The 21,395-nt window shown below is 60.4% G+C and overlaps 2 protein-coding genes across 2 annotated transcripts; both read right to left on the reverse strand.

Moving 5' to 3' along the window:
- Nucleotides 1-43: 43 nt before the first annotated feature.
- On the reverse strand, nt 44-10,814 carry LOC121082330 (ubiquitin carboxyl-terminal hydrolase 36-like). Its single transcript, XM_040581675.1, has 21 exons — nt 10,554-10,814; nt 9,952-10,234; nt 9,638-9,859; nt 8,767-8,877; nt 8,413-8,512; nt 7,709-7,776; nt 7,219-7,289; nt 6,728-6,810; nt 6,284-6,395; nt 5,844-5,984; nt 5,424-5,524; nt 4,991-5,129; nt 4,042-4,722; nt 3,248-3,375; nt 2,169-2,528; nt 1,765-1,897; nt 1,354-1,390; nt 826-996; nt 443-558; nt 236-351; nt 44-162 (listed from the first exon to the last, which is right to left on the reverse strand). The coding sequence occupies exons 1-21, from the start codon at nt 10,722-10,724 to the stop codon at nt 156-158; spliced, it is 3,351 nt and encodes a 1,116-aa protein (XP_040437609.1). The 5' UTR covers nt 10,725-10,814; the 3' UTR covers nt 44-155.
- Nucleotides 10,815-11,601: 787 nt separating this feature from the next.
- Nucleotides 11,602-14,538, reverse strand: LOC121082332 (metalloproteinase inhibitor 2-like). Its single transcript, XM_040581678.1, has 4 exons — nt 14,403-14,538; nt 14,210-14,318; nt 13,736-13,860; nt 11,602-13,321 (listed from the first exon to the last, which is right to left on the reverse strand). Exons 2-4 carry the CDS (start codon nt 14,316-14,318, stop codon nt 13,121-13,123), a joined length of 435 nt encoding a protein of 144 aa, XP_040437612.1. The 5' UTR covers nt 14,403-14,538; the 3' UTR covers nt 11,602-13,120.
- Between the last annotated feature and the right edge of the window lie 6,857 nt (nt 14,539-21,395).

The following is a 21,395-nucleotide window of genomic DNA, read 5'->3' on the forward strand; positions in this document are numbered from 1 at the left end:
AGCATGATCCCCAGGGCTGAGGCCCTGGGTATAATGCAGGACCAGCGCCCCCGATCCTCCCCTCCTGCAGCAAGGTCCACCGGCAGCTCCCAGGACAGTTTTCTCCACAAGCCCCTGACCCAGGACTGCTCTGGGCTCTAGTTGGTGGATGCAGATCATAACCTGGGAGGAGACGAACAGCATTAGCACCCTACCAGCAGCTGACCCCGCTCCCTGCCACACTGGCTTCACTCACCAAGGTGACATCTTGACAGAAGCCACCCCCGACGTGCAGCTGTGCTTGTTCTCCCGCTGCTGAAAGGGATTTAATTGTCTCCTCTGCTCCCACCTTACTTCCCTAATCTTCTTTACCTGGGCAGAGGCAGAAAGGCTTTTGAGGTGAGAGCACAGAGTCCCCTACTGCCTCCCACCTGCTCCCACCCAAGACACAGCCAGGACTCACCTTCCCTCTGTCAAACTGCTTGTCCCACTCATCGATGACAGTCTCACTCTGGGCCAGCACTGTGTCCTGGATGGCATCCTGGCTGACAGCCGAGATCTCACCCTCCCAGGTCAAGACTGCAGGAGCAGTGCAGTCAGCAGGGAGCACCACACTGTGCTCTGCTGCACCCGCCTGCACACGGCCCCCACCCTGGACCAGAGGCTGGAGCCCCTCACTCCAGCACCCCCAACAGCCCCTCAACTGGGTGCATCTGCCTAGTTCCAAGACCCCACCCCCCCCCGACGGTGCTGGGGGGAGCTCAGGCCCTGGCAGAGCACAGAGGGCTCTGCCCACATCCAGGGCTCAAGGCAGGGGAGCTGCCAACCCAGGTGAGAAGGGATTACCTTCTTTGCCATAAGCCTTGTCCAAGGAGTTCCTGAGCAGCTCTTTCACCACACCGAACTCCTCCTGGCTCCTGGGTGCTGTGCCAGCTCCATAGCTGGGCTCAGGGCTCAGGGCAGCTGGGTAGTACCTGCACCCATTTGCAGCCTGGCTGTCCTTGGTGCATGCTGGCACTGCAAAAACAGGTGGGGTGATGACAAGTCAGAGGGAGCTCCCGCACTGCTTCATCTCCAAGGCAAATCTCTCCCCAGAAGACACTGTCAGGACTAACAAGGTCCGGACAGCACAGGGTGTTTGGGCACACTGGCGCCTGTCCTGGACAGGGAGGATCTGAGGATAAATTTTCACCCCTCAAGGGACCCATCCCCACAAGACTGGAGAGGAGCACCCCCTCAGCCAAGGTGGGTCAGGAGACAGGCACCACCAGACAGCTGCAGGGACCAGCAAGCTCCAGGGTCTGCACACCAGTGAGGGTCTGCATGGGCAGAGAAGCAGCCAGCACCAGGCATGGTGGAGGCACACAGTCATACCTGGTGTGTCATCTACAGTGCAGGTGCCAACACCACCCAGCTTGCGGCGAATGAAGAGACGGGACGCAGCTTGATGCAAGCAAATGTCAATTTATTGTACAGAAGCACGAGTTTTTATACACTTTCAGAAGCTGCGCGTTTTAAACAGATTGGTTCTTGAAGCTAAGCCTTGCATACTAGGCAATCCCTGATTGGTGGTTAACTACCAGCAATTAACAGCAAGGTGTTACCTTTCCTTGGCGCCATCCGTCTCCCACCCCCCTGTGCTCTGCAAACATGCCTCATCATGTTAATTGTTGTGTCTATTCACACTCCTTGTCCTCCCTGGGTTCGTGACCTACAAGCTCGAGCACATTCCCCTCAGCTAACTGATTGCCACGCATGGTCCTAGTTTCCAGCCCGCTCCTGCACCAGCTGGTTCATGGCTAGACCACGCTGCTGTGCTGTTCTCCACTTGTGCTTGCAGTGCTCATTCTCTCCAGCCCTAGCCTCCATGATCCGCGGCCGCTTTGTCCTCCGAGGCTCCAACTCAGATCTCCTAGAGCTGGGGAAGTCAGAAGGGGTCAGCTCGCTCTGGCCAGACCAGAGTGGGGAAAAGTTTGAGCTCCCTGCACGCCAACAGGATACAGGGACACTCAGACCCCAGTGCTGCACTTGGGGAGGGGTGAAATCACTCCCAGCAAGCTGGCACTTCAGTTGGCTCCATGGCAAGACTTGTCCCACTGGCAGAAAGACAAGAGGCACCTGACCACCACCCAGGGAGCCTGACTTCAGGCAGAGCACGGGTGTGCTCTCGCATGACCCTAGCCCCTCACCTGTAGGAGGTCAGCATCCCAGAGGAGGGCTCTTCTATCTCCTCTGCACTCCTCTTCCTCTTCTTGGAGGAGATGGGCTCCATGTCCAGGCAAATACTGCGGCCTGACACTTGCTGCTTGGGCCTCTTCTCCAGATCCTGGCAGCTTGGCCCCTCTTGGCCACCACTGGGACCATCACTTGCCTCCTTCCATGTGAAGGACACCAAGCCCTTCCCAGAGAAACTCTTCTTCCTCTTCTTCCTGGGGGGGCTGGAGTCTTCATCCGTGCCCTTCACAGCCAGAGCACGAGAGCTGCCATGGGCTCCAAAACGCCGCTTTCTGGAAGAACCAGTGGTGGCCTGGCCAGGCCCCGTCCCCCTGCTGCAGGGAGGAAGGTGGTGTGAAGGGCAGGCAGTGGAACCATTAGTCAGGAGGGAGGCTGGGAGCTGAGAAGCTGAGTAGAGGCTGAAGCTGAAGGCAGGCTTTTCAGGATTTGGCATTTTGAGGGGGCATAAGGACAGCCTGAAGGACAATAAGAGGCTGGCATGATCTGAAAGCCACCAGGTCAGGAGTGGGAGCCCCTCTCTTCCTCCACACCTCTAGATGCATGAGCACAACATCCAACTGCTACCATCTCATGCAGGAAATCTGAATCAGACCCTGCTCTCAGAGCAGCAGCTGCAAGTGCATACAGTGACCCTGCACCTGCCCAGCACCAGCCATGCACAGGGCACACACTTTCCCATGGGGGATTAGGACAGAGCAAGTGTTGCTGCAGCACATGCCAATGGTGGTTACATACAAGGGAGACCCAGAGTAAGATCTAGACCAGGGTGGTTCCTCCTGATCCCACGGGACACTAGTATGTGGTCAGAGCCTGCAAAGCTCCCTCTGGCCTTGTGCCGACAGTCAGAGAAACTGCCCTGCTTCTAGGATCCAGAGCAAGCCATACCAGCCCAGCAGAACAGGAGAGCCAGCTGACAAAGTCACTCCCCCCCCCCAGCCAGCTTCGATGCCAGACAGTTGCCTCGTGGAGTAGCCCAAGGCTGCTACTGGCCTTGTTGCCGTGCAGGAGCCTGGGAGTGACTGGCACTGCTTACCTCAACTCGCCAAAAGGCAAGGGAGTGGACTCAGGGTGGGTGGTGTTCGTGAGGTTGGTGGGGTCAGCAGATTGTGGGTGAGGTTGTGCGTGGCGGTCACTTCTGCTCATCTTCTGCAGGGTGTTGCCCTGTAGTTATTGACATAAATAAAAACTTGGTGGTCTAAAGAAAAGAGGTTTCCATGAGTCAAGAGGAAAAAATTAAAAGGGGAGCCAAGAGAAAGGGGAGGGGAACAGACACAGATGGGGGGGAGGAAGTGGGGAGGTGGTAGAAGAACAATCAGAAGTGTTTTCAGTTAGAAGCACAAAGGAAAAAAAAGAAGGTAGGAAATTTAAAGAACAGAAATCCCAGTGCACCATCCTGAGTCCTGGCTGCACAACAGTGCCCAGAGGGCAAGTCCCATGCCACCGCCCAAGGAGGAAGCAACCCCACAGCCCTCCAGCTGTTGCATCACCTGCTCCCACTCGCCCCAGGTGACACAGTACCCCAAGGAGGCTGGCGAGGCTGCCCCACTGCAGGGACTGGCACAGCCACCCCTCTGTCCTAGCAAAAAGGCAGGAGCCATTAATTCTGCATCACTTAGGGATGTGAACAACAGTGGGGGCCTGGCCCCATGCCCCAACCCAGACGGAAGGCAGAGCAACTGCTACAGCCCTGGGGCTGAGGGGCTCTCCCCACCTACCTCCAGCTTAGCAAGACAGCCAGTATTAGCTCTGTACTTGCCTCCAAAACAAGCCCCTGTTCAGAAGGCATGAGGCACCTACAGAAGTCTCCAGGCAGGGGCTCAGACTCACCTTTTTGGGAGAGAGCGCCAGCTTCTTGGCAGGTGGTGGTGATGTGGTGCTGCCTGGCTCCAGAGCAGTGATGGTCAATGGGCAGGATTTCAGTTTTGCTGTCTTGGAGTCTTCAGGGACAGCTGGCTCAGCACCAGGGCCAGCAGGGAGGCGTGTGTCACAGTTCATTTCTTGAAAGGTGCAGAAGCTGGTAGTTCTGCTCTTGCCTTCCTGGGACCCTATGACTTGCTCCTCCACTGTGCCATGCACTGGGCTGGCAGCACTGCTGGCACAGGAGCCCCTCTGCTGGGTCCCAGCAATGTCCCCACTGCCCCCGGGCTGCTGTCTGGGCTCCAGCAGCAGCTTGGATGCGGTAGGTGGCTGCTTGCTCTTGGAGGAGCTCTGCTGGGACAGCTCCACTTTGTCACTGCTTGCATTGCTGGTGTTGCAGAAACCCTGAACTGCTTTGGGTGTGGGAAGCAGCTGCCGGAAGGAGCATGGCTTCTTGAACCTATGGGCCCCATCACCTGGCAACGCTGAGTTGGCTTTATGGGGCAGTTCGGGGGATGGGGACCTAACACGCAGCTTCAGACTACCAGTTCCGTTTGATGGCTTTGGCCCCATCTTAACCATGCCACGAGCCACAGGGACTCCAACCTCCTTCAGCCCTAGCCACTTCTTCACTGGCTGCACACCTGGTTTCTAGACAAAAAGAAAGAGAGAAGTTCAGCAAGGAGAGAATTCGAGTAGCCAAGGACACAGAGTGATACTGCCCTCCCAGTCCCTCCCCAGGCCCACACAGGGACCCTTGGCTGAGCAGGATTCCTCCTGGAAACCATCCTGCCTTGTGCCTGCCCATCCAGAGCAGTGTACCCACCTCCCTGCAAAGCTGTGGTCTGCCTGCCCTCATAGAGTGGCAGCAGCTCTCAGCTTCTGGGAGCACTAGCCAAGGACAGCTTTCAGGACTCACCTCTCTCATCAGTGGTGAAGACAGGGGCTTACTGGTCACGCTTTTCTTGACCTTATCAGAGGTGCCACCAGTGTTGGCACGCGGGGCGGAGGCAGCTTTGGCAATGGGCCACTCTGGGTTCTTGCTGGCATTCGGGGTTCTGGTCAAGGCAGAGAAGTGCATGTTAACTGCAAGGGTTTGAGCGACTGGAACACTCATCCGTGATGCGCACAGGAAACAGGAGCCAGAAGCTCTGAGGAGGCGCGGTCATACAGCAAAACCATGACAAGGGACTGGACCTCTCCCTGCCACCCTCCTCCGAGTCAGAGCATGTACATGGGCATTGCGGCTGCTTGGGCCAAGCTCCTTTCTACCCCCACGCACATGCTACCGGCCCCCTCCCAAATGCTGAGAGCGGGGGGCAGAGGGGCTGGGCGGCAGAGGGCGCTCTCACCTCAGGTAGAACAGCAAGTAGGCCTGCTGGTTGAGGACCACTTGGATGTTGCTGCTGCGGACCAGGTTATCGTTCATTTGATACCACTGCCCATTGCTAGCCTGTGGAAGAAGAGAGAACAGGGTCGGGGCTGTGTCCGAGGACCCCTGTGGCCTGAAGAGCAGCAGGTACAGTGTCTGTTGCCAGAGCTTCTCTCCCCAAAATCCACAGATGGCCCAGGGCAGGCAAGGGGGCTCTGCGAGAGCAGAGCTCCATGCTTCCTGCAGCAGAGCACAGCCTGTATCCCCCACCACCCCCCTAGTCCAGTGCTCCACACTGTGCACACCTACTGAGAACCCTCCTTTCTGCGCACTACAGAGACCCATGAGCGCACACAGCCCACAGCCCAGAGGGGGTGCCAAGAGATCGCCCTGGGCTCACCTTCACGTAGCAGTAGTAGTGCCCTGAGTGGCAGCTGTACCCAGAGTGCACCAGCACTGCATAGAGTTTGTACAAGACAGGATGCCCGTTGCTCTGAGTCAGGTAAGGACGGATGTTCAAGATCTCAGGGTACTCCACATCCTGCAAGGAGAAGGTGCCTCAGGAGCCTGCACAGCAGACAGCTTTCTTGCTACAGCAAGAGCAGCTCAGCTGTCCTGTGAGTCCCATCTCTCAAGGGAGGGGGACCTGCTCTCCCAGGCAGAGATCACTGTGAGGAAGATGCCAAGATGAGGCAAACTCCCACTGCACTGCACAGCTGGGGAAGGGCTGCAGAACAGTGGCAGAGCTTGCACTGCACACAGGACTACCTCCCACCCTGCTCTGGGCAGCAGGGCCTCCGGCCAAGAGACAGCCCAAGCTCTGGATTGCCGAACACTCACCTTGGTGATTTTGACTCCATGAAAATCCGCAAAGCGTTTCAGGGAGATTGTGAGAACATTGGAAGGTCGGTGGATGGTGAGTTGTTTGCTGGCCAACACTTTCTTCTTGCATCTGCACAGAAAGAGCTCGAGCTATTCAAGCTGTTCTACCACCCAAATGATTGCCAGCCCTGGCCAAACCACAAACCCCACAGAAATGACCCTGCTGACACCAGGCACCGCTCCAGGGCACCTGCCCACAGCCATGTCTTCTGGCCCAGGTGTTCCTCATGGGCGGACTGGCATGGAGGAGTGGCAGGCTTCATCACAGGCTTTCATGGCCACATACCTCACAGTTTAGCTAGAAGCAGGTAGAGAAGCCCTCCCCTGCCGCAGCAGGCTTTCCACCTTCTTCCCACCAGCAGACCCACAGGACCCTTCCCACCCACAGCCCTACACACTCACTTGTCACACATGTAGGCATTCTCCCCACCCAGCATGTCTGGCTGCACATACAGCTCTAGCGCCCGCGTTATGTCTGTGACTTCCTGCAAGGGCAGAGGAGAGGTCAGGGCACAAGTGGCCTGTCCACATGACAGCCCAGATCCCTGCTGAGACACTGGCTCCGAGAGGTAACACAGAGCACAAGCACAGGGTCACAGACTACACCAAACTCATGAACCCGCCACCAGCTAGGCACTGCCCAGCATGCTAGGAGGGGTGGCTGCGCTGCACCCCAACACCATAGAGCCTCAACAGAGGAGTCATGGTCCACACTCAGGCGACGGGCACTGCTCTGCCAGAGAAGGCAGCACAACAGAAGCTGCTTCCCCTCTTGTCTGCACCATGCCTTGATGCTGGCAGGTTAAGGAGCCTCGAGAGCAGTAACGATGCAATTGCAGGAATATCTCTCATGAGAGCAGAGCTCCTCCCCGTCCTCAGCCCTGCTGCAGTACCATGATCTCCAGCGACAAGTCCAGGAAAGGTTCATAGGTGTCCGACACGCTGTTGCACTCCAAGCACCTCACTGCAAAAGAAAGAGCAATGAGCACACCCTGGCACAACACTTGCACCCACCACCACCCCAGCATAGCACAGGCAGTTGCAGTGTTACTCCTCTCTGAGTTTGGGCTCTGGGATGTGAGCACCAGGATTCACCGCCTGACAAAGAGGAAGGCTGGCAATTCCACTACGTGCTAGGACTGCAAGTATTGCTACACAGCTGGCAACACAGGTCCCTTTTCTGGTGGCAATGAGCCAGAGACCCTCAGACAGCAGCTTTTTCCACCACCACAACAGGGGTCACGACCCACAAGACTGACCAGCTGCAGCTCTGGATAATTTGCACATGCAGTAAAAATATTTTGGGAAAACTGCTAAGCCTGGCTCTGAGAGAAAGAGCACCCCTGGGAGTCACAGGCCCAGGACCTGGAAGCCAGCACTCACCACAGGACCGCAGGTAACCACCATAGATCTGGTGAATCAGTGTCGTGGCCTGGGTCTGGCGATCCAACCTAGAGACAGCAGCATTGGATCTCACACCACCCCTTCACACCAGCCACCCCCGCGGGCCACCACTGTGTCCTCGGGACAGCTCCCCTGCGTGCTCCAGCTAGCAGACGGGCTGCAGAACTCCAGGGGCAGAGAGAAGTTGCTCTGCCAGTTTGCTCTCCCAGTGCCAAAACTGAAAGGGTGGCACCAGGCTCTGATGCACACCCTCCTCTAGAAGGAGCAGAAACCCTGGGGCAGAGCTCAGAGCTAGGCACTGCAGAGAGAGGCAACGAAAATTTCCTGGGACAGAGAGCCGAGGGGAAAGCTGCTCACCCACAGCCACAGCGCTGGGGCTGAACTAGCAAGCAGGCCTGGATTCCTTGGCAATTGGGAAAAGATCCAGACCCATAGCAGCCTCAGAACTTGGGGACAGGACCACAGCTATACTGGCATAGAGGAGTCAGGAGAAAGCAGACAACAGTCCAGAGCTGTGTCAGAGAGGGGCAGAGTTGGGCCAACCACCCGAGGCCCCTGGAGTCAGTACCTCCCTCTACAAGTCTAACCTGGGGGACACATTCACCCCAAAGACCCCTCACATGGGTACAGGGGACAAGCGAAGGGACAGCAGAGAGCAGTGATGGGCCAGAAGCCTCACATACTTGGTACAGCCATTCAGGCAGGCGTTCTGCATGGCATCAATGGTGTAACGCAGGAACTCATGCGCATCCTCCTGCCTGCCAAAGATGTTCTGGGTAAAATCTGCAAAAAAGGGAGGAATCAGCCTCAGCATGTGCTGCAACAGAAGCAGCCTGCCCTCCCTCCCTCCCCTGAGACAGGAACTCCGGGGTTTGAGCCCCCTCAACCCAAACCAGACATCAGACTTATGCTGGATATGGGGGAAGCCCCTACATAGCCCAGGGAGTCATAAGCCCCTGGCAGTCTCAAAGGTTCTGCTCCCGCATTAGTCCCTGCTCTCCTGCATGGCTACAGGAAGGGAGGGGAGCCATCCTTACTCTTGAGGTTTTGGATGAAGGACACTGGCTTTATTACGTTGCCACTGTTGGTAAAAGCCTGGATCACATGGCTCTGCATAACGCACATCATGCAAAAGCCTTCTTGGTGACCTGGAGCAGAAGAGGAGAAAACAGGATGTTAGGGTCAAATCCAGGAGAGCTGGAGGCAGGACAGGGGACAGGGGATCTCTGGCCCAACACAGCTCAGCCACGCTTAGCTGTCCCTATGAGCTCTGTGCTACAGTATAGCTTTGGGGCACCCTGGGCACACAGAGACCATGGCTGGCACAGTCCCAGCCACTGCAACCCACCCAGACAGAACAGCATCCATGTGGATAGAAAACAGGTCACAGCTACTCACTGGACCCCACAGGTCAGCCCTGAGGGGCAGATCCCACCAGAGCCCTATGGATGAGGCTGCAAGGCCCGTGATGCTCCTTGTGGTCACAGCTTGGAGCTGTGCCCACTGGACTCCCTTTCAAAGCCACCCAGAAAGGGCACCTGCTGCCCTACTTTCATGCAGTCCCCACAGCCAGGGGCTGTTTGGGACCCCCAGCTCAGTCCCCAGGAAGCCAACGGACCACATTGGACCCATCTTAGTCCTGCCCACATGCAGCAGAAACAAAGCCTCCCCAGACACAAGGAACTCAGGAACACCACTACGGCCAGGAAAAGCGAGCTGTATGCTCTTGATGGAGAAACAGGCAGGAGGGAGTAGAGAAGGCGCATCCTGACACCCACACACCCCCGGCTAGAGCCATGTGCAGAGCTGCCGAGCCCAGCACTGGGAGCAGGACAGGCAGGCACTCCTTGCCCTGCCCATGCAGCTGCCCTGGCCCTGCTGCCCACCGAGCCAGGCCTCCCCACTCACAGTTGTGGGAGTGCTCCTTGGAGAGCAGGTAGTTGGTGAGCGGTGGTGTGTAGGTCAGGCACTGAAGAACAGAGTTCAGGAAGCAGGTGTTCCCTAGGTTGCACAGTCCGGCACCGACGCGGTAGTTCTGCTCCCACTTCATGGAGAGCCGCTCCATCGGGAAGAGCACCTTCTGGGGCATGGGGATCCCGTCCCCCTGGTCTTCTGGGGTATCGTCCCTGCCTACAGGGAGAGAGGTGGTGAGCAGCGGAGAGAGAGGTGGTGAGCAGCAGGGACGTAGACGCGAGGAGGGCTCCCTCACCCTCTCTACCTACCCCGCTTGCTGGGTGGCGTCTTCTCCGGGCTGCCGTGGTGGTCGGCGGCCGCGGCCCCGCCGTTGAGCACCACGTACTTCCCGCGCAGCAGCTCCAGCTGGCTGGAGAAGTCGCGGCTGGCGGGTTCGAACTCGACTTTCTCCAGCAGCATCCTCTTGGCCGAGGCGGCCAGCAGCTGGCCCAGATCCCCATCCTCGCTCGGCCTCCGCCGGTTCTGCTTCAGCACCTCCCTCAGCTTCCCCTGGATCGTCATGGCGCTGTCGGATGGCCCCGGCTGCGGGGACTGGGCGGGCGGATAAGCGGATGAGCGGGAGGGCGCCGGCCCGTTCCCCCTCGCTCCCGGCGCAACCGGCCGCGGCCTAGGCCCGCCGCAGGCCGGTCCCCGCCGCCGCGCTGCCCGCAGGCCCCATCGGCCCCGCCGTCGCCACCGCACTGCCGGCCTGCCCGACGCCGCCCGCGACCTTGAGCGCCGCCGCACGGCCACGTGCGCCCCGCCCGGTACCGGCGCCCCGCCGCGCCCGCCCCGCGGCCGGCCCCGCCGGCGGAGCAAGAGCGTGCGGCGCAGCTGGGCCCTCCCCATCCCGGCCAGCAGCTGTACTCACCATCTGGGTCTCCGCGCCGCACGCACGTGTCACTGCCTGGCTCTGGGGGCGGGGGCGTGTCCGCTGCCGGCTCGCCAGTCTTCCGCGACTGCCCACCGCAGGGGTGGGCTCAGCAGGAGGCGGGCTCAGCGCCGGCCCGCTGTGCCCGCCCTCTCCCGCCAGGGGCGCCATAGCGGGGCGCTAGGCTGTACCGGGGGCTGCCCGCTCTCGCTGACGGTGCTGCCCGCTCCCGCTGATCACACTGGGGGCACTGCCTGCTCCCCCTGAGGGCACCTGCACTGACCGCTCTTCAGGGCACGCCTACTGAGGGCAGTGATCACTCCCAGTGAGGGCAGCGATCACTCCCAGTGAGGGCAGCGATCACTCCCAGTGAGGGCAGCGATCACTCCCAATGAGGGCAGCGACCACCCCCAATGAGGGCAGCGATCACTCCCAATGAGGGCAGCGACCACTCCCAATGAGGGTTGTGACCACCCCCAATGAGGACAGTGACAAGTCCCGCTGAGGGCAGGGACCACTCCCAGTGAGGGCACTCACCACTCCCCCTGAAGGGCACTGACCGCTGCCACTGACAACGCGCGCACTGACAGCACAGCCTCTCGCTCACTAACACCACCACACGCGTCCGCCCAGTTCAGAGTCCTGTAGCGGAGTGACGGGCAGTGGCACCTGCGCGACCTTAGCAACGCCACGGGTCACGTTCTAAAGCCTGTGACGTACAATGGGTTCGGCCCAGTCACCTGTGACTCCGTCCCTGGGTAACCGCCCCGCCCGCTCTGGCCCCGCCCCGCCGGGGCTGCCCGCAGGGGCCAGACGCGGTCTTGCCGCCGCTGCTCCCCGCGCCAGCCCCGGGTTAACAGCGTCCAGCGGGGACCCCTCCTCTCGTCAGCTGGTGAGGGGCCCGGCCGAGCCGGAGAGCGGCCCCCGCCCCCGCCCCCCGCCGGCCCCGTCTGGCAGCTGCCGGTACAGACATCCCGCACGAAACCGGTGCAACTCCAGCGCCTGACGAGGAGAGACGGAAATTACAGCACAGGGACCACACAGCCGGTGGCAAAACAAGTGGAAATATTAAACTCAAAGATAGACTACCAGCAGAGACAGGAGTAAATGGCACATTTGATATAACCATACAGTAAGCGAACGGGAGTCGTATATGGGATTGATTAGAGGTTGGGTGGGGGTTTTTTCTTTCTTTTTAATTTTTCTCTTTAATATGTTGAAATTGCCCAGACTGGTCCAGTACGACATCTTAAACCTTACAGGGATGCACAGCATGAAAAAGCCCCCAGAGCAGGGCTGCAGGGATTGTTCCCAGCACGCTCACGCAACTGCGGTAAGGGCCAGAGGGCACACGAGACAGTGCCACCCGCATCGCAGCTGGGCAGCTCCGTAGCACGCACCAGCGCCGCTGCAACAACGTGGGAATGGCTCAGAGAAAGCGGGGCCCGAGGTGTGTGGGAGGGTTCACCGGAGGGAACGGGTTTTCCTGCAGCCGCGGTGCTGCCTGCACCCAGCTGGGTGCCGGGCTCTGTCCTCGCCACCGCAGAGAAGGGAGCTCAACTGGCCACAATGCTGCAGTGGTGCCGAAGGCCGCAGTGCAGCTCAGCCAACAGCTGTATGAGGTGATGACAAACACCCTGCACCCGTGTAGTTGGAGCTCTTGCCTCGGTGCCCTGCCAAGCCCTCCTGCCTGCCTGCCTGCAAGGGCTGGTGGGTCTAAGGCTGTCCAGCAGAGGGGTCCAGCAGCAGCTCTCTGCCCGTGCAGCAGGTTGTGGTGGGAACGGACCCCTCTGTGATGCTGGGGAAGATGGTAAACCCCAGCACTTGCCTCTGTGTCCCCATGGGGAGAGGAGCGTGTGGAGAGAGGGGCTGCAGTGCCCAGGTGCATGCAGGGGGGCCACCCCAGCCATGCTAACATGTCCCTCCAGCTTCTTGGGACAAGGCACCTGCACAGGAGCCATCCAGCCCTGCAAAAGACCCATAGCCCCTCGCACACAGCTGGGGGCTCTGCCACATGGTAAAGCCCCCCAGAGCCCCTGCCTGGAAGGCTGTACCCTTCCTGCACCCCCAAAAGGAGGGACGGGTGGTGGGTGGGGAGGGGGACAGCAGGGTCCCCAGTGCTGGAGGGTGGCCAGGGATGCTGCAGTGGGGAGGGCTGCCTGACAAGAGCTGCTGGGGCGGCTACCCCGTGGCAGGGTCACTGGTAGACCTGCTACACAGATGGGGCAGCTCCCGCCACTCACGAGGGTTCAATTCTTTCACAGCTGCCAGGGTGCTGGGGCTGAGTGTGGCTAGGCAGGGACATGGCCCCAGCAGGGGGGTCCCCTCACACCCTGCTCAGCCCTGCCACAAGAGCAGGAGCACCCAGCATGGCCACGGGCTGCTGGGTGCCTGTGACAGAGCAGGTCCCCATTTCTGCCCTCTGCACACGTGTGGCAGCCACCACAGCATGGGGAGCCCCGCAGCCAAGTGGATTTTCATGCTGTCTCCAGGAATTGATATCAGCGTGGACCAGTCTAACATCTTGCAGGTTTTTTCTACTGGCTACTGGAATGCGCTCATTTGGCTTAGGGGTCCTCGATGTCAAGAAACTCTTGCTTGGGGGGGGCCATGCCATGGTACCAGGCGCATGAGCCATCGCTCCTCTTGATGCAAGCGTAGTGCTTTGCCTGCCGCCCATCCACATTGTTCTTCTCCATTGCCCAGTCTGTCCAGAGACACTCATCCGAGGAAGAGACGAAGCAGGGGATGGAGAGGCAGCGTGAGATCTGCACATAACAGAGACCGTCAGAGACCCGAGGGTCGCTCCTTGGGGTGGGAGGAAGCAGCACGGGGCAGCTGTGACTGGTGATTCTCCACAGCCCTGCTTCATCCACCCCCCCAGCTCTGGACCAGGGATGCCAGGCTACCCTTTCCCTGCAGGGCACAGGGACGTAACACTGATGCAGGGGGACTGAGGGAGTGTGGGTCCCAGGGCTGGTCGGTTCCCAGCCAGAGAGCGCCAGAGGCTCAGCCATCCTTCCCATATCCCTAGCTGCATGCTGTGCCCCCTGCACAGTATCATCCTTGAAGGACAGGGAAAAGCATCTCACCGCAGAGCCCGTGCCTGCCTCAGGGCTGCAGACCCCATTGGTGTGGGGAGTGGGGCGCAGCCCATGCTCTGGGGCAGCCCGGCTGCTCACCTTGCACTCGCAGCCCATCTGGTACCGCTGGTTTAGGCTCTTCTTCTGGGTCGGGCTCAGTGAGTCCCAGGTGGAGACCAAGTCACAGAGCGTGATGTGCATCTTGCCATTGCCCTCTGACTTGCCTGGGGAGAGGCCAGAGAGACCGATCAGAGGGTCCCCTCCAGGCGCCCCGGCACCCGACTTTGGTTTGGGGTGCCCGGGTCTCAGCCCAGCCTGGGGGGCTGGAGGCCACTGCAAACCAGCCACTCTTGCCATATACTGTCCCTGGTGGACCCCAGGGAACAAAGGCTTGTCCCACAGCCACCTCTGCCGCAGCTGGGGGGGTCCATGGAAGGCTGGTGGTGGAAGCAGGACAGGATACAACACACACACGTGGGCACACATGTCACAGGCATCTTGGGAAGCACATGAGGCAGCAGGGCCATCAGTGCCACCAAAAACCCCCAAGAGCCCTCTGTCACAGCCACTCACCTGCAATGAGATACTCCTTCTTCCCGCCGGTGTCCAGCAGCCGGCCACACACAGCAGTGGACGGAGCCGTGTAGATGAACTCTATGTCCTTGTCAGGGCCCTTAAACATCTGGCGAGAAGGAGCAGGGGTGAGTGGCCAGTACAGAGGCTGCCCCGTCCCTCCTAGTCTCCTGCCCTGAAAGTGCCCCATTACCTTGATCTGCTTGATTTCATACTGGATTCGTTTGATTGGATTCCCGTATATATCATTCCCCGAATCCACCTCTTTCGCAGAGACAGCCTTTGCTCGGATCACTGCAATGGAGGGGTGTCAAGGTCAGCAGGGGTGGCCAAGGACTGGAGGTGTTGCCTGCACCACACAGTGCTGCCCTGGCTGGACAGTCCCACTTAGCCTCCCCATCCCACAGGGAGTCCCACCCTCCATGGGGCTGGCTACCCGCAGCCAGCCCCAGTGTCCTCCCCACAGACATCCAGCTGCCCGCAGAGCTGGTTGTCACACGCTGTCCCCGAAGGGACAGGGCTCTGACATGTGCAGGACAGCAACGGGTAGCACTGCAGCAGCACCCTCACGGTGGCCAATAAGGAAAGGTCACCCCAGGGTCACCCAGCCCCACCACTGCCAGCTGTGCTGGACCAGTTGCACTTGGCCAGCACTGGCTTGGTCTCTGCCCAGCTCCTGTCAGCGTTGTGGGTGCAGGCTGGCCCTGCCTGGGCTCGTGCCTGTCACCCAGATGGCACTGAGTCAGCTAAAACCTTCCAGCAGCGTCCTGGGAGCACCACGATATTTGTCCCACTGTCATTAATTAAACCAGTATCTGACGAGGGGCCCAGCCAAGTGCCTGTGTGGCCTGGCAGGGCTGGAGGGGGAAAGGGCATGGGGGAGCTATTTGGAGGGTCACCTTCGGGTGCAGAGGAAGGTGGGAGCTGCATCCCCGTGGCTGCCTGCCACGGCCAGCACGGGCACCAGCGATGCTCACCAAGTGCCTGCACAGGCAGCTCATGCTGGGGTCCCTGGCACGCCCCGAGACCCCTGCCAGCCCCTCTGCACCACCATGCCAGGGGAGTGGGTGTCCCTGGACCAGGCTGCCTTCACACCCCACAGCTGAAGCATGGGGTCCCTGTCCCACCAGGGAAGGGTCCCAGCTGCCACGGGGCAATGCTCTGGCTGCTGGCTCCCCGCCAGACCTCAGCTACCGCCACATGGAGCCTCACACCATGCAGGTGCAAACATCGCATCCTCTCGGGGCCGGGGGCTGCAGGGTGTCGATCCCTGCCCCTGCTGCCAGAAAAAATAACCTGGGGACACCGAGGGCTGGGCAGTGAAAAAACACAGCCCGGCGAGGAGAGGCAGCAAGTTCCCCAGCCAGCACCCTGGAGCAGCCCAGCCACAGGCAAAAGCCCTCCCGGTTCTGCACAGCCCTGGGGCAGTTCCAGTGCTTGGTGCCAAGAGACAAGGTCGGGTGCCCCAGGATCATTGAGGTCACAGCACCCTGGAGCCTGGGGACAGCTCTGCGGTGGAAGGGTCCCTGTGGTGAGCTGCCAGCACAGCCTGGGGATACATGAACGAGCATGTGAGTGCTCTGCATGTGGCAGTGCCCTGCAGGGCACTCGGGGTGGGCAGGGCAGGCAGGAAGCAGGCAGCCAGCTCACCCTTACTCACTGGCTCGGGACACGGCAGCTGGTTCAGTGCTGCGCTGCGCAGGTTACAGCTGCCTGTGATGAACGCAGCGACACAGGCATGCAAGGCCAGGGCTGCGGTGCTGAGAGCTGTGGCTCCCAGCCCTGCCTGGTTCTCTCCATCGGCGTGAGAACGGGAGCTCCCGGCTGGCCCCAGGCAGCACCGGGGACGCTGATGGCACAGGGGGCAGTGGCATCCCCAAAGCTGCAGCTCCTGCTCAGCACCCTCACAGCTGGAGCTGAGGAGGGGGCCTGGCTGCAGGGCAGGGGCTCACAGGGCTCTCCACTCTGCTGGGGGTACTGCCATCCCACGGGGAGGCCAGATCCCCATCTCTCGGGGGACCTGCCAGCCCCGTGCATGCTGCAGGGTACGGGATGGGGTCCATGCTTTGGCCAGGGTGGCAGAAGAGCAAGCAACAGCCAAGCTGGAGATCTAGCTTGTGTCCCCCCCAAAAGGTGCTGGGGTGGGAGCAGCTGGGGACACGCAGGGCTCACCAGCCCAGCACAGATGAGCTTGCCTTCTTTCATTTGGCACAGCAAGGAGAAGGAATCTGACCACGCTCTATAAATACTAATGGGGCGTGGGGGCATGTGGATGGGCTATTTAAGCTGAAGGTCAGGGGGGCACAGCCCCACATGGGCACTGGTAAGGGCCAGCTGAGTTTACTCTGGAAAAGGGAGGGTGGCCACCAGCAGGACCAGGGGCCAGGGAAGAGACTTTCAAAAACAGACACCCCTGGTCAATGTGGGCACTCACTCGGTGCAGGCCAGAGGGATGCAGCGCATACCAGTACCAGGGCTGCACCGAGGGCTTTCCCAGCCCTGCTCCCCTTCCCTGGGGAAGGGCCAGGCTGCCCTGGCACACTGGCAGCACATGCAGCATCTTGGCCATGCAGGAAGCCCCAGCCTCCTGGCCTGCAGTAGGCAGCAGGGCAAGTCCCTCGGCACAGCCCCCCATCCCAGTCCCCAACCCAGGCTGCAGGAGCTCAGCTTGCCACATGCAGACTCAGTCCCTGCCCGCTGCCAGCGCCTGCTCCTCTGCCAGCAGCATGCCTGGGTCACCGCTGGCACAGGCCACCCCTCGCCCCCCGACCCAGCTGCTGCGTGCCCCCACATGCCAGGCCCTTCGCTGCTCTGCGCACATCTGCGGTGTAACTTGGGTGCAACCAAGCTGGAGAGCGCGCACCCGACTCCGGTGCAGTGGCTCCAAGCGCAGGGAACGGTTACTGGTTCAGGGGCTCCAGCCTTTTCCATTCACGTGCTGATGAATCACTTGACAAAAATGCAGCCCAATTCTAGGCGGATTTGTTCTGAACAGTGCGGCTTTGTGGAGGGGATGGCTGCGCTGCGCTTTCCCCGCCAAGACCCCAGCAGCGCAGCCAAGCTGCTCTGTGCCAGCCAGGAACCAGAGCAGTGAGGAGGGCAAGCTGCAGGGATTGTGGAGGAGAGCCCCAGAGGAGAGCCCCGCTGAGAGCCCTGGGATGAGGAGGCAGGGCTGAGGGATGGAGGAAGGCCCCAGGTACTCAGAGGCCGGCACTCAGCCCTCCCCAAATGCCACCACTCCTGCCACCAGCCTGGAGAGCCATCAGCAGCAGGAGCCCACACCCTCTGTGAAGCTGAGCTGAGGCTCTCCCAAGGCACACGGCAGGCACAGCACACCACCAGCACTGGACAACTGAGTCTGACCAGGACAACGCTGGGAACGCTCCTTCCCAGGGCAGGACAAGCTGTGGCAAGAAGATGCACTGCGGGAGCCCCACCAGTGACAGCCCCTGTGCTGGCCCCCTGGGCTGCAGGCCATGGCCACCCTGTAATGAGGACCCTGGAGCCCTCTGAGGGCAGACCCTGGCAAGGCAGCGAGTTCTCTCGCGGCCCTCTGCCATAGGGGTCGGTCCCACCACCCTGGCAGGGCAGGAGAGCTCGCCCCCACGCCGAGGCTGCCGGCTGGCCTCTTCCTGCCTCTGCACTGGGAGAAACGCCAGCGTTCGCCTTTTAACTCCGCACAGAGGCTGATGCATGACAAGGGCTGCACTCACAGCTGGGGCCTTCGGAGCCCCCTAGTCCGTGCCCGCTGAGCGGGGCTGCCCTTGTGCCTGCCACCCTGGGGGACTCAGGGCTGGGGGCTGTTCCAAGAGCTTTCGATAACCCCCCAGCTGGCTGCAGCTGCCCTGGCATGGCCCACAGCCACCTTCCAGCACTGCTCCCTGCTGCCTCATCCTCCTGCCCAAGGCAGGATCCAGGAACAGGCACAAGGGTAAGCAGGGAGAGGGTTGTCTGCCCCCAGCTGCAGATAGGTGGGGGTCCATGGGGAGCTGGTGACCTCCCACCCTGACCAGCCAGGGCTGGCCGGGGCAGAGCGGCCGGGGAGTCCTGGGCATCCCACAGTAGAGTGGTCCCCACACTGCAGTGGGCAACAGTGCCACAAGGAAGGGCCCTGTGCTGGGGCCCAGCTGACCCTGTACCACTCCCTCTGGCTGTGCGACAAGCACACAGCCAGCTGGGACAGACTGGGGCTGCAGTGCAGCTCCAGGAGCAAAGCTGGGGGCAAAGAGAGTCACCCAGTGCCACAAACCCACTGGGATGTCCCTCTGTGCTTGCCAGCCAGTGGGATGCTGTCATCTCCGGCCCCTGCCACACGGCTGCCCCAGCTCAGGGGCTGCACCCTGTGTGTTTCATACTGCTAAGTGAGGCTCCTGCTGCAGACAGTTACCATCGCAGCAGGAGCCACCATGGGCAGCTGGCAGGGAGATGCTGCAGCCCCAGGTCCTCTCTGGGGAAGAAGAAAAGGCGGTTTGGAAGTGGTGACCTGCCTTGATGAGACCTGCCAAGAAGAGAAGCTGCAGCCAAGGTAGGTCCTGCCTTTGCCCAACCCAGCTTGAGCGAGCTGCTGGAAAGCGCTGTGCCTGCCTGCGTGTGCCCCACGGGCTGAGGGGCAGCACAAGGAGCCTCTGCTCTGGGACTCCCCTCCCGGCCAGAGACATGCCAAACGGCTGCCCCTTCCTCCACCATCCCACCCCAAACCCCACTGTATGGCCCCACCAGCACCCGCCTGCAGCTGCCCAGGAAGCGCTGGTGCCCGCAGAGCGTGGGGGCCGCTGCTGGGCTGAATGGCCAGGGAACAAAGCTCCCTTCTCTGGGGCTGCTGGCAGCCGGCTGAGCAAAGGGGCCAGCTGCCAGTGCCAGCACTGCCCACTGCCCACCCAGCACCACCAGCCTGGGCACCCATCCCCACAGCAGGGGCAGCCTTGGGGTCACTCCGACTCTGCTTGAGGCTGGCAGAGCCAGGGATCCAGCAAAACACCCCCGGGAGGGACTCCTGCACCCTGGCACGCAGGCAACAACCAGCCCCCAGGTGCTTGCTCGCACCCTGGCAGGGGCAGCGGAGCAGGGCGCCCCCGCCCCGGCACAGTGGCAGGGTGCTTCTGGGGGTGTGGAGGCTGGGGGAATGTGGAGCTGAGCACGGCAGCCCCACAGCAGAGAGGCAGCAGGAGGCCATGGGGGCTCCCCTGGAGCACGGCGGTGCCCACGGGGAGGTGGGAGGCACCAGGCCCCACTCACCCGCCGGCCTGTGCGGGAGCCACGGGTTAAGTGCTGCCATGGCCGCGTGCGTCATCCCAGCCCTCTGACGGGAACAGGACGGGGCCCAATCAGCAGCAGCACCAGCAGTCAGCCCACGGCCCTCCGCGCCCACAGCATGGCAAAGGGGCTCCGACCACCACAGCACGGCAGCTCCTCGTGGTTTAGTGCTTATTGTACTGAGGGTCTCTTGAGTTGTATCTTGTATTTCCTGCCTAGTGGGTATGGTGTGCGTAGGGTTGTATTTTGTATCCTATGGTGCGTCTTGTGTTTTCTGCTGGGCTGTTTGTAATACATGGTATGACGTATTGTATTTCAAGTCTGTTCTTTCCAGCATGGTATGAGTTGTGTTGCATTGCGCTCACACCACCCCAGAGGAGATGCTGATAGTGTTGCTCCTGGAGAGCCCCCAGTGGCGCCGCCCCGGAGCAGCCCTGTAGCGCAGCGCCGCAGGGGAGCGATTGGTGGCAAAGCGCCTCGGGAGCCCCTCGTCGTGGAGCAGCCCTTTGTTACGCTGCCGAGGAGGAGCCGATGGTGGCAGCGCCCTGGAGGAGCCATTTGTTGCTTTGGGCTGGAGGAGCCCGTGCTTGTGTCGTCGCGCAGGCGTCCTTGTTGTCGCCCCGTCGGAGGAGCGTGTCTTGGCGCCTCCCCAGAGGTTGGCTTTGTGCCGCCGCAGCAGAGCAGTGGTTAGCAGGGAGCGCCGGAGGAGCAGTTTGTTTGATGCCCAGCTCTTCTTGGAGCCCCTTTGGTGCAGCGGAGCAGCTGTTGGTGGTGCCATGCTGGTGGGGCCCTTGGTGGTGCAGCATTGGAGGAGCCCCTGATGGCTCGATGGCGGAGGAGCCCTTTGTTGTGCCGCAGCGGATGAGCCGTTAGCTGCACCGTCCCGCAGGTGCTGCTCCTTGCCCTGTCTGCTAGGGCACCTGTGTCTAATTATGTTGGAGGAGCCCTGCATCGTGCTCCCCTGGAGGAGCTCTTCATTGCCGTGTGTTGGAGGGCCCTTCATGGCACCACTGCAGAGGAGCCCTTGATGGCTTTGTTCTGGAGGAGCTGTTGGTCGCACCATTCTCTGGGAGCCAGTTGTCCTCGTCCCTGTAGGAGCCTTGTGCTGTTCCACGTTGGAGCACGGTAGGTAGCACTTTGTGCTGTGGTTTGTTTTGTATTGTATATTGTATTGTCTGTGTTGTCTTGTGTTTTATGCATCGTGTGTATAGTGGGTCTGGTCTGTATAGTCTTGTGTGTGCTGCGGTATAACTTGCATTTTCGGTTGTCTTGTTGGTAATGCATTGTTTGTGTGGTACTTTAAATCTGTTGTGTTCTGTATTGTATTTCAAGCATGGTATTAATTGTGCTTTATTGTCATCAAGCCATCCTGGAGAGCCCCCGGTAGCGCAGCGCCGCAGGGGAGCGATTGGTGGCAAAGCGCCTCGGGAGCCCCTCGTCGTGGAGCAGCCCTTTGTTACGCTGCCGAGGAGGAGCCGATGGTGGCAGCGCCCTGGAGGAGCCATTTGTTGCTTTGCGCTGGAGGAGCCCGTGCTTGTGCCGTCGCGCAGGAGTCGTTGCTGTCGCCACGTCGGAGGATCAAGGAAGTTCCTTCAGCGTCACAGTCATTTCTTGGGATGCAGCCAATGGAAGACCTGTTTCATGTAGTTTTCTAAGCAATAGGGGAATATACCTTTCATTAAAAGTACCTTAAAAATAAATGCAACAGTGTCTATAAAATCTACTTTCTTATGTTCGCATTTTGGCTAGAAAAAATCAATGCGAAATCACATTAAAGCAGTTTTTTTCTCACTTGCCATTGAACTGCCCCACTGAAATGCTGCGTATTTGCACAATCTGTACATGTCTCTGTCCTTTTCACCCACTGGCAACAGCTGGGTCACTTGTCCAGTTGCCGAGTCTTTTCAGACTTTGGTTGGATTTGGCCCTTAGT

The sequence above is a fragment of the Falco naumanni genome, unplaced genomic scaffold, assembly GCF_017639655.2.
Source record: "Falco naumanni isolate bFalNau1 unplaced genomic scaffold, bFalNau1.pat scaffold_72_arrow_pat_ctg1, whole genome shotgun sequence".
Lineage (NCBI taxonomy): Eukaryota > Metazoa > Chordata > Aves > Falconiformes > Falconidae > Falco > Falco naumanni.

What these genes read in the sequence shown, in the direction of transcription:
- LOC121082330 (XM_040581675.1), bottom strand. Translation starts at nt 10,724, where the DNA reads ATGGCGCCCCTGGCGGGAGAGGGCGGGCACAGCGGGCCGGCGCTGAGC. An exon ending in CAAGGAGCACTCCCACAACT is followed by an intron (nt 8,878 to 9,637) that starts GTGAGTGGGGAG and finishes CTTCTGCTCCAG; the next exon opens with GTCACCAAGAAGGCTTTTGC. An exon ending in TGCCTGAATGGCTGTACCAA is followed by an intron (nt 7,777 to 8,412) that starts GTATGTGAGGCT and finishes TGCTGTCTCTAG; the next exon opens with GTTGGATCGCCAGACCCAGG.
- LOC121082332 (XM_040581678.1), bottom strand. Translation starts at nt 14,318, where the DNA reads ATGTTTAAGGGCCCTGACAAGGACATAGAGTTCATCTACACGGCTCCG. An exon ending in GAAGGAGTATCTCATTGCAG is followed by an intron (nt 13,861 to 14,209) that starts GTGAGTGGCTGT and finishes GCCTCTCCCCAG; the next exon opens with GCAAGTCAGAGGGCAATGGC. An exon ending in AGATGGGCTGCGAGTGCAAG is followed by an intron (nt 13,322 to 13,735) that starts GTGAGCAGCCGG and finishes TGTTATGTGCAG; the next exon opens with ATCTCACGCTGCCTCTCCAT.